At 31.8% G+C, this 15368-nt stretch overlaps 1 protein-coding gene across 1 annotated transcript; it reads left to right on the top strand.

Annotated features, from left to right (window-relative positions):
- Nucleotides 1-2233: 2233 nt before the first annotated feature.
- On the top strand, nt 2234-3357 carry LOC133681567 (uncharacterized). The gene is made up of 2 exons (XM_062104649.1): nt 2234-2547; nt 2680-3357. Exons 1-2 carry the CDS (start codon nt 2540-2542, stop codon nt 3257-3259), a joined length of 588 nt encoding a protein of 195 aa, XP_061960633.1. The 5' UTR covers nt 2234-2539; the 3' UTR covers nt 3260-3357.
- The last annotated feature ends 12011 nt before the right edge of the window (nt 3358-15368 follow it).

The raw sequence follows: 15368 nt of genomic DNA, 5'->3' as shown, positions 1-15368 counted from the left end.
AGGCATACCCACGGGTTAATTTTGTTTCTTGCATAAAAATATAAAAAGGCTAAGATCTAAGAGTGTTAGGTCTTTCTGCAAAGATATACCCAAAAGCCTTGGGTCTAACTGCAATGCTTGACCCAAGAGTAATATTTATAATATTAATAATAATATTAAACTTACATGACTCAAGTTTAAGTGAGTTTGACTGCAACACTAGATCCAAGAGCTTTGGATGTGGGTCTAGCTGCAAGATCGTATCATAAAAGTATGATAATTAAATAGATTAATTAAAAAGAAAAAAAGAAAGAAAAAAACCAACATGAAGAAAAAAATTAATGAAGAAAAAGAAAAAAATCTGAATTAACTGGGTTAACCCTTCAAACCAGGTTAACCCATCAAATTTGGGATTCATGTCATGAAAGTTTGATAACTAAATAGAAAAAAAAGTTGATGGGTTAACCTATAATTAACTCAATTAATCCGTGAAACCAGGTTAACCAGTTAAACTTGGGATATTTGTCATGAAAGTATGATAATTAAATAAAAAGAAATTTAGCATTAACAAACTAAATTAAACAAAAAAAATTAATTAAGAAGAAGAAAAAACTTCGGGTTACCTTATTGAATCAAGTTAACCCGTTAAACCCGGAATCCATGTCATAAAAGTTTGATAACTAAATAAAAAAATTTAACATTAACAAAAGAAAAAAAACAAATAAAAATGGACAGGTTAACCCAGAATTAACTGGGTTAACCCGTAAAACCAGGTTAACCCGTCAGACTTGGGATATGTATCATGAAAGTCTGATAACTAAATAGAAAGAAATTTAACATTAACAAATTAAAGTAAACGAAAAAAATTAATTAAAAACAAAAAAAACCTCCGGGTTAACTCGTCAAACCAGATTAACTTGTTAAACCTGAAATTCTTGTCATGAAAGTCTAATCACTAAATTAAAAAAATTAACATTAACAAAATAAAAAAACAAAAAAAAATGGACGGGTTAATCCATAATTAACTGGGTTAACCCGTGAAACCTGAGATATGTGTCATGAAAGTCTGATAACTAAATAGAAATAAATTTAACATTAACAGACTAAAGTAAATGAAAAAAATTAATTAAAAAGAAAAAAAAATCCAGGTTAACTCGTAAAACCAAGTTAACTTGTTAAACCCAGGATCAATATCATAAAAGTCTGATAACTAAATTAAAAAAATATTAACATTAACAAACTAAATTAAAAAAATAAAATTTATTAAAAGAAAAAAACAAAGAAAGAAAGAAAAAGCTAAAGGCATAAAAAAAAATTAAAGAAAAAAGCTTAAAAAACAAAAAAAAAACTCAGCCTTTCACTGTGGATTGCTATAGTGAAAGGCTGAACTAAAATAAACAAAAAAAATTAATTAAAAAAAAAATCTAGGTTAACTTGGTACCTGTGAAACCCGGGATGAATATCATAAAAGTCTGATAACTAAATTAAAAAAATATTAACATTAACAAATTAAATTAAACAAAACAAAATTTATTAAAAGAAAAAAAACAAATAAAGAAAAAAAAAGCTAAAGGCATAAAAAAATAAAGAAAAAAAGCTTAAAAAACAAAAAAAAAACTTAGCCTTTCACTGCATATTGCTACAGTGAAAGGCTAAATAATTTTAGTATATTTCTAATACTATTTTTATAATTTTATTTTTTTATTTAATTTAATGGATTCTATAATCATTTTTTTTAAGATTCTTCCCTTTATAAGAATTAAAATTTAGAACTAACACTAGTATAAATGGAATTGCTTGATTTATATTTTCAAGAGACATGGATATAAAAATTAAATATTTCAACATATTTACTTGATATTCCAAGGTCTCGACATTTGATAAAATCTTTGAGTTTTTTAAATTTTAGCTTGTTTGAAAGTGTGGTTACGGTTGTTTTTCAAAGTGTTTTTTCCTCGAAAATGTATCAAAATAATATTTTTTTAATTTTAAAAAAATTATTTTTAACATCAGAACATTAAAATGATCTGAAAACACTAAAAAAAATATTAATTTAAAATAAAAAAAAATTTAAAATTTAAAAAAATATTTTTGAAATGTAAAAATAACTTAATTTATTTTTTATATAATTTTGATTTATAATAAATATCGTTGCCGCTAGGTTTCCAATAGCGTCACAGTGGCATCATCAATATACAGACCGAGACAGAGATCCTTTTGAGGTTTGAACCAAATCCCACTTGTTTAGTGTCGTGTGTGTTTCCAGCTTTGCACATATCCACTTCCCTTGCAATTTTAAACCTGATATTAAAGTAAACAAGAAAAGAACTAGAACGTAGAAAAGCAAGGCATCTCCCTCTCTCTCCGTCCTCGAAGACCACAAGTCGTACAAGAAAAAGAACCAATACATGAAAAAGAAAGGAAATTTCCTTCTCAATCTTATAGAACACTGAAGCAGGGCTCCATTAGCTTTAGCAACCAATCTCTCTCCTCTCTCCTCTCTCCTCTCTCCTCTCTCCTCCCTCCTCCTCATTTCAAGAACCGCATCAAGGATTAAGCAATGGCTGAGTTACTCATTTCCTCCATGATCCCCCCTTTCTCTCTCTCGCTTTCATATTCTAAACTCGAACTCCTTTTCTCTCGATATTTTAAGCTCATGATATGAAACTTGCTAACTCGTTTTCTGGCTTATCTTGACAGATCTGATCCATACCCAAAAGACTCGTATTACAGCGAAAACATGACTACAAGAGGATCCTCTAGATCCTCCATTTCAACGACCAGCGTGCACGTGACAGCCCTTGATGGCCTGGTGAATGTGAACTCTCTTTTTACAATCGCCGTCTTTGTTGGGCTCTCTCTTACAACCCCAAATCAGCGCAGCCTCGAAAACCGCACATCCTGCGACGCAAGCATCGACGTGGAAAGGAATCTACTAGTCTTCGAGGTTGTGTCCTTCAGCTTCTTCCTCTTCTCTTCTCTAATAGCACAGGGCCTGAAACTGGCTATCAATTTGTTGAACAGTAAAGACGTGGATGAGGCTTTCAGGGCACACATTAACTTGAAGGCTTTGAGGTTCGGGATGATGGGATCGGCTATTGGTTCTGTTATGGGTTGTGTATTTTTGATGCTGTCAATGATTAATGTGATTGAGATTAGGTTGGGGATGTTGTCTTGTGGGAGTAAGAGCACTGTTCATGCCGTTACTGCTTTGGTTCTTTTAGTTTCTTCTGCTCTCTTGGTTTATATTTCCACTGCTGTTTATGCTTTTCTCCACTGATAGATGGATTGTTTAGCTTTATGAAAGTGGTATCAAGTTGTCAACTTTTAAAAGAAATTAAATGGTTGTGGTTGAGGAGAATTTCTCAATTTTTAGCACTTGCTATGCTATTGATGAATGTTCCTTGCTGGATGCTATGATTGTTGTGGGCATAGTTTGATGGGATAATTGATTCAAACTCAAATGGCTTAAAGATCTTGATAACTCGAGGATTTTGCATCCATTTGAGGAACTAATGGTATTCTACTAGCTGGTACAAGTTTTCTGATTTTATTGAAATTACCTTCATCTTAGTTACTTGGTTAGCTCAATTTGATAGAAATTTCACATTTTAGATGAAAGAAAACTAGCTCAATCTACCAACACAGTCAAATCTATCATTGTTAACCAGGTCTGATAACTTATTTAGTATTTTTTCCAACAATGTTGAGTCTAATCATGTTCCTTGAGAAGTGTGGTACTAGTTAGACCATTGCGTTGCCCAATTTTGAACTGATTTTCGTCTATGTCGCAGCTAGTCATGAGTTCATCTATAAGTCTTTCTATTGCTTTGCATGTATGGATCATGTGCAAAATTCAGTGCATACAGAAGGACCAAGGACTAACCGTTGCTACCGGCGCAAAATGAGCGAGATAGCTGTTTTGTTTCTCGAAGAATTGTGTTGAAATTGCTTCTGTTGTTTATCTATATTCTGAGAATCTTGCAATTTATTTGATTCCTACATTCATGGCTTCCAAGAACTAGCAAAGCTATATATGGGCATGCAATGTCTTCAAATCCCTTCATTTTTCTTCTCTGTTTATCAGATACTAAAGCCAGGGAGTCATGGAGGATAGAATCACAATTTATGAAAACTGAATTTGATGGCACCCGCTGCTAATTCGTGTGAGAAATCACTTTGAAACCTGACAAATATGTATTGTTTTTCGTAGATTAATAGTGTTCCGAAGTCCCTTGCAAGGGAAGGGATGATTTTTTGTCTTATCCTTCTTTTTGCAACTTGCATGACTCTTCCTTAACTTCGTTATCAATGGTGACATGCGATGCGGGCTATGAATGCATATCTGCATTTAGCGTCCTAGCTTGTTTCAATCTTAAATATTGGAAGAAAAACAAAATCGTATCTTCTGTTCTAGACACTGCCATCACCGTGTTTTGATATTTCTTTTACTATCAGCCTCAAGAAAGATGCGACGGAGAATGTAGAAACATTGGAGCTGTTAATTTTTATTTTATTTTTATTAATTTTTTTTTTTGTGGTTTGATGGTCAAAGTGATATCCTTGTGATAAACTTAAACGGAAACGAGATTCACTATACTCTTAAGATGCATTTCGTTATTCACTTAAAAGTATAATTATCAATTTGCTTTTCCAAAAAAAAGAGTTAATATTCTTGGTGCTGGGGTGATTCGGTAATTTTCCAAGGCCTATAGGATTGGCTTTTTCATTTTCTAAGTATAATTCGATCATTAAATTACCTTTTAAAGAAAAATTTTTAAATCTTGCATGTAGGGGTATTTTCATCTTTTCCCTTTTTTAAACACATTTAAAAGCAAATTTTTTTAAACTTGCATCCATTTTTTTTTTCTTTTCATTATAAATTTTTGTAATTATTAAGTTGATTAAGGATAACTTGATTTTTTTTATGAATATATAATATTATTTATTTTAAACCCGTAATCTTCTGGTCATGTCTCCTAGAAGCTAAAAATTACCTTCCATCATGTCATTGAAATTATTGTGGTGTTTATTTTCCTAGTGAAGCATCGCATTGCAACATTGAAGAGATGGTTTGTCATTTACAGTGTTTTTTTCTTTTTCTTTTTTCTCTCTCCTTCCTTTGAAATTCACAGTACCCATTCAAAGTTTCAAAGTTGTCCTATTATTTATTGACATTTTCACTTTTGTCCTTATTATTTTGATTTTTAGTTTTTGTTCTTGACTCTTTTGTAAAATTTTGATTTGTTTTTAATTTCATCTTTCAATCCTAATTTTTTATAAAAAAAAAAATTCTAATTTGGATCTTGTTCTTTTGATTGTTTTGTCTTTTTGTTAAATTGATTAAAATTTATAGTTTTTCTCTAATTTATTTTAATTTTAATTTTGATCCTTATTCTTTTATTTCTATTTTTCGTTTTGAATTGTTTTATATAATTGAATTTTTTTCTTTAATAAAAAATGAATTTCGTGATTTTTCTAGATATGATACTTCTGGTCTAATGACCTAATTCATAAGTTTGAGACTTTATTGCAGGTTGACATCGTTTTAATTTTTTTTTATTTTTTTTATTTCATCATTCAATATTAGTTTTATACACACATAAACACACACATACAAGCTTTGTGGTTTTCTTCGTTTTATTTTCTATCGGGTTATTTTAATTTCATAACTCGTGTCATGGGTTTGACATGTTAACTTAATTTGACTTAGCTTCTATTAGGTTACAGGTTTGTCATGCTAACTTGGGTTAACTCAGATCATTTTTCTTATCTTTTTTTACTCAAATTTGTCATTTTGTATTTAATTGGCTAAGAATTAAACTACATCATTTTTTTCCTTTTGGAAAAATATTTTTTTCCTAAATTATTGTGATCACTTTTTTTAATTTGGGTAATTTGTTGTCATTGCCTATTTTATTTATCTAATTAAAATAAAACCAACTTATTTAACTTAGTTGGGTCTATAACTCAAGTCTTGAATTTTCTTTCCTTTTTTTTTTAAATTACATTTGCGGCTAATGACATTATTTTTTATGAAGAAAAAATAATTTGGCCTCGTGGCATAGCACAGGTCCACGTCTAATCTTTACTTTTACTGAATGAACTTTCACCACTAATACTAAAAGTTCTGGGAGGAAATTAGTTATCAACTCATGTATTGAATGCTATGTTGATTGATGTCATTTGGTGTTTCAGTCTTGTTTTTTGTATTGTTTTGGAAAAATATATTTTTAAATATAATAATGCTTTGAGTTTATGTGCTTTAGGGAAAACCCATGTAAACAAGTGATTTCTATCAGTCCATCGTATAACTATAACTTTTTTTTGGATAACTATAATTGTATTAAAGGGAAAAGGTATATCAAAATACTAGGGGCATACCCTAAGATGTACATTGTCCTGTCACCTAGATCCATCTGACCTTAGGCAATAAGAAAAAAAATAGAAGACATGCTAAGAGGAACTAAAAAAAAAAGCAAAGCAAAGGTACCTCATGACTCTAGTAGACGTCATATGGACCTGAGAGCGATAAAAATCTAATACTTTGGTTCTAGCTCAATCAACTTGGATCAGATAAGCTTAAAGATTTCCTCATTAATATCATGGTGAGGTCGATAAGTCTATTGAAAATCCTGATTAGTCCTCTCATACTAGATGAAGTAAACCGTGGTTGAGAGGACTAACCAAACTGGTAGATGCATGGACTTTTTCTTTTGCCTATAGTGCATGTATGTCCATGAAGCAAAGGTCTCCATGGCATAAAAGGTCAACTTATAATGACAGATGGTTTTGATGTGTTGATGTAAAAAAAAACCCATTAATTTGATGTATTTATGAGTGAAAAAACACTTTGAAAAAAATTGCTACCACACTGTCAAACACCTCCTGAAAGAATAAATGGTGGTGTTGTGTCCCAACATGCGACCCACAAAAGCTACATAGCAGGGAGCTGATGACCTAAGAAGCATGAAGTATGTCCATGGTGTGTAGGTGACCCATAGAAGCAAGCCATAGGATAAAATAGTGTCTCAAAATATGACCTAGAAACCAGGGGAGGTGATTTATAGAATATGTAGGTCTCGTGTCTCTAAGAACCTTTAATGCCAAATCGATAGAAAATCTCCCTGATGGATGACCCTTTCAAGTATAATGATTAGACAATACAATCATAGGATGGAAAAAAATTGAGTATCAAATAGGCTTAAGCTCCTGACTACCCGAGGAAAAAGACCAAATGCCCTCTTCAATGATGTTTGACACTTTGGCATCCTAGGGAAGCCCAATTGATGATAGCACCCTCAAAGGCAAAAGGTCATAGAACCGTTGCCCATCCAGTAACCAATAATCTAACCACATGGAAGTAGCAATATCATTAACAATACATGAGACAAATCTCTCTATGAAGGAGGCTTAACATGCCAGAAAGATCTACACCTAAATAAGATACCATGAAAACATCCTAACTAAACCTATGATCTCTCTAAAAGCAGTCTAAATGTGCTTAAGAATAGCTGCTCTATTCTAAGTCCCAACCCTCTTAATCCCTAGACCTCCCTTATCGAGAAAATAATAAGCTGAAGCCCAGACTATTTTAGCCCATAAATGGGAGAACAACCCTTTCAAAGAATGGCAACTAATATACTTTTAATCCTCCTTATAATAGAGCAGGGAAGAATAAACATGGAACACCAGTACACTTGGATGGAAAAGAGAACGTGTTTGATCATTTATAGACATATGCAAGAGAAACTAAAGTCCATAACTTAATTTTAGGGAGAATTCACTCCAACAAAGGAAATCAATCACTATATGTCAGTCTAGTAGAGACCAATGGGAATCATAGTTACCTGACTGGTAGAGAACTCATCCTAAAACCCAAAAGAGTTTGCAAAACAGCCTCAAACTCATCATCGATTATTGATAAGAAAACATGGCTTTTATCTGGATTTGTAACAAGTTCAGATTACCCAACAAAATCATCTAAAGCCTTCCTTACAATCCTAGCTAAGTCCATATATGCTCGATAGAAAATTATAAGGTCATTTTCAAAACACAAGTGAGTAATAACAGTTTGCTGACACCACTAGTGGTATCGAAACCTCAGGTTCTGTAAATCCTCTTGAAGAATGCCTTTTAAACGTTCTATGACCAAGATAAAAAAAAATAAAAAGATAAAGGGTCACCTTGATGAAGGCCCCTAAAAGATGGGAAAAAGTCGTGACTTTCCTCATTCATGACCACTGAGAAATGAGTTATAGACATGCATATTTCAATCCATCTAACAATGACATCAGACACTCCAATACTCTTTTGCCCTATTAAGATAACATCCTAACTAACTATATTAAAAGCTTTTTTAATGCTTTTTTTCAAAGCATATCTAGGCATAAGACTAATTATGTGATAGTTATGCATAAGCTATTGAGTCAACAAGATGACATCAGATATTTGTGTACCCAGAACAAAGGAAGTCTCAGCAGGTCCAGTAATATACAAAAAAATCCTTTTCAATATACTCACAATGACTTTAGATATGCATTAGCATTAACACATCTAGGTAGAGTAGAGATATTAAAAAAGTACCTCATAGTAGAAATGAAGTCCCTACCAATAATGTCACAACTTTTCTAAAGGAACGAGGAAGTATAATCATCTAGACCAAGAGTCCTATAATATAGGATAAAAAATAAAGCTTCATTGATCTCATGATCTGTAATGTATAACTCTAAAATAGGCATAATGTCAAGAGGAATCCTACCAAAGAATTATCGGGAAGCACCCTTTGAAGCATTGGCTATATGTGTAGAAAATAGCCCTTGGAAGTAACAAACTACTAATTGACCCAGACCTTGCTAATCCTAAACCCGAGACCCTGTTTCATCAATCAATCAATAGATCTTGTTCCTGACCTATCTATAAAGTAGTGATAAGTGAAAGAACTTGGTGTTTCTATCTCTAAAGTTTAGCCACTAAATCTAAGACCTCTGCTTGTAAAAAACCTCCTTATCTTTACTCAATTATAAGAACTCCCTAACAAGCTCTCTTTTTATGCCTTTTGATACTCTTTAGAGTGAAGAGAACCATAAAGAAGTATCTATGCTACAACCCAATTAGTCTTTGCCTTAACCACTCAATTAGAGATGTCGCTAGTGTATTGCTAATGCAAAGACTTCAACTTAGGCTTTAGCAAAACTAGTCTCTTGGTAAGCCTATACATAAAGTTACCATCCATAGTAATCTGCCATGTATCTGCAACTAAACCCAGGAAATCATCCATATAAGCCTATAGATTCAAGAACTTAAAAGTTGTTTTTACCTTAGTAAGAGAACAACTGAAGTGGACAACCATATCATTATGATCTAAGGAGTCCCTAGGTAAAAACTCAAAACAAATAGCCGGCCAAGTAGAGAACCCAATAAGTTACTAAATATCCAATCTAGTTTCTCATGAATAGTACCCCTGCCATGCTAACCATTATGTCAAGTGTATCTTAAGTAAGGAACTTTAACTAGTTTCATTGTCTATATATAATTACCGAAGTCATTTATGTTTTCATGCTAAGTAAGCCCCCCCACATATTTATCAAAAGTGTTCATAATAGCATTAAAGTCTTTCAAACAAAGCCACGATCTAGACTAAATTGTGAGTGTGACATGACAAATAATCCTATAAGGCTTAATACATCGCAAATGTATTAAGACCAAAAATAAAAGTGACACCAAAAGAGCACCCATCAACCAAATTAGATGCCTCACAAGTTACTCATTAACAAGAAGAATGCATCAAAAAGAAGAAGAATGCATCAAAAAGACATTATACACCATCAGGTCACAACCAACAGGAATACGACAATTAACTGTATCTAAGACATTAGATAGAGACTGCTATAATGAAGGATTACTAGTTGTTTCAACTCCCCTCATCTTATTAAAAGTAATCTTAGCCTAAAAAGACCAACAAAACTCGGTTTATACTTATTAATTCAATCCTTTATCATTTTATGTTTTTATGGGCCATTTAGACCCTAAATATTTCGACAACCTAACATAGATAATAGATAGTGGGGAGATATTAAGAAACAAAATCAACGATCCTTAGACCCTTTCACCATATTCTTTTCATCAATAGTTTTAGAAGGTGGGTTTGATTACTCTAGTAGGAGCTTATTTTTAACACTTGTGTTCACACCCAAAGTCATAACAGCACCTAGGGTATCCATAGTCTCATTACTTCTTGGAAAGTTTAGAGTTTTGCTAGCTGCTTGAAGAAAACCAACTTGGTTCTTTCCAAGTTATGAATAGTTCCCATATGAGTCTTAATCCAACCCAACATCATCATTCATTGTAGTTTAGGCATAAAATTCAGCAACATTGAGCTGGTTGACTAATTTCTGGAGAATTTTAATTGGTCGACTAGTTCCTTGAATAGGAGCTCCCGGGGCTTTTATCTTATCCAATTGATTGTTCGGTTCCTGGCAAGTTTGAACCAGTCAACTGAATTTAAAAGGGATGCAACCTCATAAGCAATATTAATTGGGGAGCTACATGCATGCAAAACATCACCCCCATTTTGGATCTTCAACATGTCCTTAATGAAAAGATTTGGGGCCTCAACTGAGGCATTGCTAGAGTGCCTAAGTACTTTTCAAATGTCACAAGCTTGTGGCTTTCATTCATAGTCAACCATAACTTTGATATAAAGATAACCTGCATTTCAGTTGGAAACTATGAACCATGGGCAATAAGATATCTAGTTCAACACAAACACGAGCATAGTCAAGTCGATTGTTGTTAAATGTTTTTCATCATAAGTCAGAGGTCTTCCAACCATGTTAGGCTTATTTCATTCCAAAAAGAAAAAGGCAACTCTTGAAGGCGAATCCATGCAGACACTTTTGAGATTTTATTCTTGTCAAGAACAAAGTGAGGGTGCCATGGTTAGAGGATAATGATCTTTCCCCCAAACATCAACAACCTTTTTTCCTAACTAAGTAAGCATCATCCTTAGTTTTGAAATCATAAATCAAGAAACCCTGTTATGTTATTATGACACTCTTAAGGCCATAATTCTTCCAAATCTAAAAGGCAATAAAGTTGGTCGTGCGGTAAGGCATCCAATAATCAAGGAAAAATCTCACTAAACATCGGTTCCATTTTGATATATTCTTATCAATGACATTATCTGGGATTTTCAAAATAGTGCCAATCTCTTGTCATGGAAAGAGGCTATCTTAGCTCTGGTTGTTGAGTTTGACAGTTTTACTCTATCAACCCATGAGGTGCTAGGGGTAGAGTTGGTGGTATTGGTGTTCTTTAGTGTCATAGTGTTAATGTGGGTGGTAGTAGGGTTTTTTTTCTCTTAAGGGTTGTTTTGATTTAGAGTTAAGGAGGTTGAGGGATGTTCAAGGTCTTGGTGTTATATGGGTTGGTGATATTGGAGGTTGTTTTGGTGTTTGTGGTGGTGGTAGAAGTTTATGTCATTAACTAGTTGATCGGTTCCTAGGTTTGCTAAATTGATCGACTAGTTCCTAGATAACTAGTAGCCATGTCTCATACTAAAATAATCTGATGAGAACATAAATTTTTAGGGTTTTTAAAATCTGATTTTCATTGTTCAGAGCAAAAAAAAACACCTAGGTGAACCCCTTAAGAAATTTGAAGTAGATCCAAGGTGAATGGAGGAGAACCAAGCCAGAGGCTATGGTTGTTTGGAACTCAATTTTCCAGAAATAATAAGGTGGCGAGATCTCTCAAACAACAAATCAACAAAATTCAAACAGTTAGTTTGTAGGGTATAATCTGGTGTAAAACATACTAAAAACCTAAACGAATCCAATGGTGGATGGTGTAATTATGGCTTTGTCAACTTGTTTCTCTCACTAATCTTTCTTCAGACCTCCTCCATCTGAAATTTTTTCCTTTCTACTAATAGAGATCATACAACTATAACACAGTTTAATTTCAACAATAAACACCTCAAATTACAAGTGATTTATTATCATGTTTATAAAAGGAAAAGAGAATTACATATCGAACTGCTACTTTATATGGCCTTTTCAAATGTTAGTATTTTTGTGTTATAACCACATAATCTTTAGGATAACCAACCTTGTGGCTGATTATGTAACCATAGAGATGATGGTCCTAAAGATGATTGTCACCATTATTTTTTCTATCTAGTTTCAACTAGTTATCCATTTCAATATTATTATAAGTTTAACAAATTATAGTAAGAAAAAAGACTAAATATTAGTCCCATAATGGAACTTTGAAATACTCTATCAAAATTTATTATTTCAATAAGAAAAATAGAACGCCAGCTATAAGGGAATTGATAACCTGGGTACAAAGTCATTTCCTTTAATAGTTGTCACTCTCAACAAGACGGTTAAGACCTTCAAGTTTAATGAAAAACTAGAAGAAAGAGAGTCGCCACCTAGTAGTTAAAGAAAACTAGGAATCCTAAAATGAGCATTGGTTTCAGATATTCAAATAAAGGGTTGATTATGCTTAAAAGAAGATAGACATCACCATTCTTGCATCCTTTCAAACAAAAGGTTACAATTGCTATATGTTTTCTTCTAAATTACATGCCATTAACTATCTAAATTATTTTTTGAGTTTATTCATGATTTCTTTTAATTTATTTATATTTTTTTAAAAAAATTGATGTTTGTCCTTAAAAATAGGAGACTAGTCGATCAGGCTATTCAAAAAATTTGATGTTTGTCCTTAAAAATTAGAGACTTGTTAATTAGGTCATTCACAAAATTCAAACATCCATCCCTATAAATAAAGGACTCTTTGATTAAGTTATTTATGAAAAATTGATGTTCATCCTTAAAAATAGAAAACTCGTTGATTAGACTATTTCAAAAATGGGAGTTGGACTCGTATAGATGGTAAAAATCAGGTTTTGGCCCTACTCTTTTGAATATGTTCAAAATAGGTCTTAAAGGAACCACTTGTACTCATTATGCCTATATAAGATCACTTTGACCCGACCCGGGTCCACTCATAACAACAAAAGATAATATATTGTAACACATAAAATTATCAACAATGAATTTACAAAAAAAAATGACAAAAAAAACATGATATTTTTTTTTTAAATCATACGTTGTAAGTTTGAGAGTGACGTTGACAGTAGGATAATAGTTTATTATAGGATATAAAAATGAATTGAAAGGGTATCACTAAAGATGCTCTTCAACTCATCGATTCATGTTCATGCTTGACAAAAAAAATTCTTTTGAAAAATAATTGCAATTCATCAAAATAACATGCAATTATCTTTTTATTTTTATTTTTTTATGTTTTTGTTTTTTTCATACAAAAATGCTCCAACCATATTAAAAAAAAAACGTATTGAATACATTCATAATGCACATTCATATGAAAAATATCATAATCCAATTTTGGGTCCTGACACGATCAAAAGATTGATATCTTATTCCAAGTGCAGGAGTGTCGAAGTAATAAATAATTCGGCAAGATCGGGGTCGAACCACAGGGAGGTGAATTATATAAATTACAAATAATAAAATGATATTGCTATTAAAGAGAACTTTGAGATGTGATAATGATGAAAAGATTAAACAATGATAAAACAATTGTCAAGGTTAAAGGATCCACTAATGGTAATTGAAATAATCATAGTATAAATTTGTTTTTTATTACTCAACTAGAAACCACATACAAAAGAGGTTTCAATTGGATGATTTATCATTAATAAATCATTATAAAGTATTAACATGATAATATTAATTATTTTATTTAAGTAACACCAATACTTTTAAATATTATAAGGTATTCATGATGCTAACTTATGTTAACAATAAATCAAGTTCCTCTCATAACAAAGATGTCGGCCGAAGACTATTAAGGATCAAGCATTTATTGTACCAAGTGTTATACAACACAAATCTAGATTATTCATTTAATAAGTAAGGTATTAATAATTTGTAAGATAAAAAGATAAGACATGTTAATAGCAAACTTTCTTGGATATAAACATTGAAGTCCATGTCGAGTTTATAATATACCTATTCTAACATCATTAGTGAAACCTTTTCACCTTAACATAATAAACTTAGCTAAACATTTGGAAGAAGATAAACATAAATAAACTAGATAAGAACATAGTTATGATGAAAATCATAAACAAGAAATTAATGAAAGCAAAACTTAAACATTACAAAAATACAAAGAAAGAAAGCAAGAATATAATCTTGATCTGAAAATCAAGATGTCTAAATACATGGCAAATACCTCCTTTTATAGGCTAAAATTCAGAACTATTGATTAGATGACTAACTATTTAGTTGGTGGCCAACCATTGACTTGGTGGCTGGTTATTGACATTGTTGGCTAACTAAAACGTCATTTCTAACATTCGAATTTAAGCACAAAGTATTCATGAAAGTTGTGGGCAATTGTCTCAGCTTTTCAAACAAAAAAGCCATAGCTCGTTTGGACTTCTAGAACTCGAGATATGGGTTGAACACTGAATAGTGTCTAGGCTGTAGGACAAATTTAGATGTTTCTTTTTATGCTAAGATTTGAACTTGAAAACGAAAGATTTGAATCTTGAACTCTTCATGAAAGTTTTAAGCCCATGTCTTAGCTTTCCATCAAGATAAACCAGACCTAAATCCAAGGTCTAGAACTCCAGTAATGATCCAATAACCGAATGTTGTTCCAGTTTGAATTGAACCACCATCTCTTCTCTAACCTTAGTCTTCTCTTTGTCTCTTCACTTTCAATAGTTAATCACATCAATAAATCCTTTGAGTTATGAGATAAACCTATATTTAAAATGAGCATTTACCATAAACTAAAGCTATCTTAAATTGTAAGACTTGTTGCTATAAAACACGCTTAAGTTAGGGAATTTAATGATACTTTAGGTGCAATATGATGATATAAAATCTTAATGAGAATGCACTTTAAAGTACTAATCAAGTCCTGTAAAGTTCTTTTGGGTAAAAAATATTATCCCTTTTTGAAATATTAAAAAATCCAAAAAAAATTAAAAATTAAAAATTAATATTTTAGGGTCACAAATGGACAAATAATTTGAAAGAGGAATAAATAAGCTAAAGTGGGATTTAATCGCATAAATTGAAACAAATAGCAAAGGTTGAGAACTCAAATGCAACAATAAGGGGCCTAATTGAAGAAAACAATGAGAATTTTTGACCAAATTGAAAAATAGATTAGGGTTGACTTGGAAAATTATTAAGTTTAGGGACTTCATTAAACTTTTGATAGGTATAATTGATTTAATCAAGGGCTTAATTGAAAGCAAAATTAACTTTGAAACTTAATTTGGCCAAAATTAAAAAAATTAATTAAGTTCAAGGACTTCATTAAACTTTTAATGA

This window comes from Populus nigra, chromosome 2, assembly GCF_951802175.1.
Source record: "Populus nigra chromosome 2, ddPopNigr1.1, whole genome shotgun sequence".
Lineage (NCBI taxonomy): Eukaryota > Viridiplantae > Streptophyta > Magnoliopsida > Malpighiales > Salicaceae > Populus > Populus nigra.
Note: the sequence above shows the minus strand (reverse complement) of the source record. Positions and strands in the feature narration are given on the sequence as shown.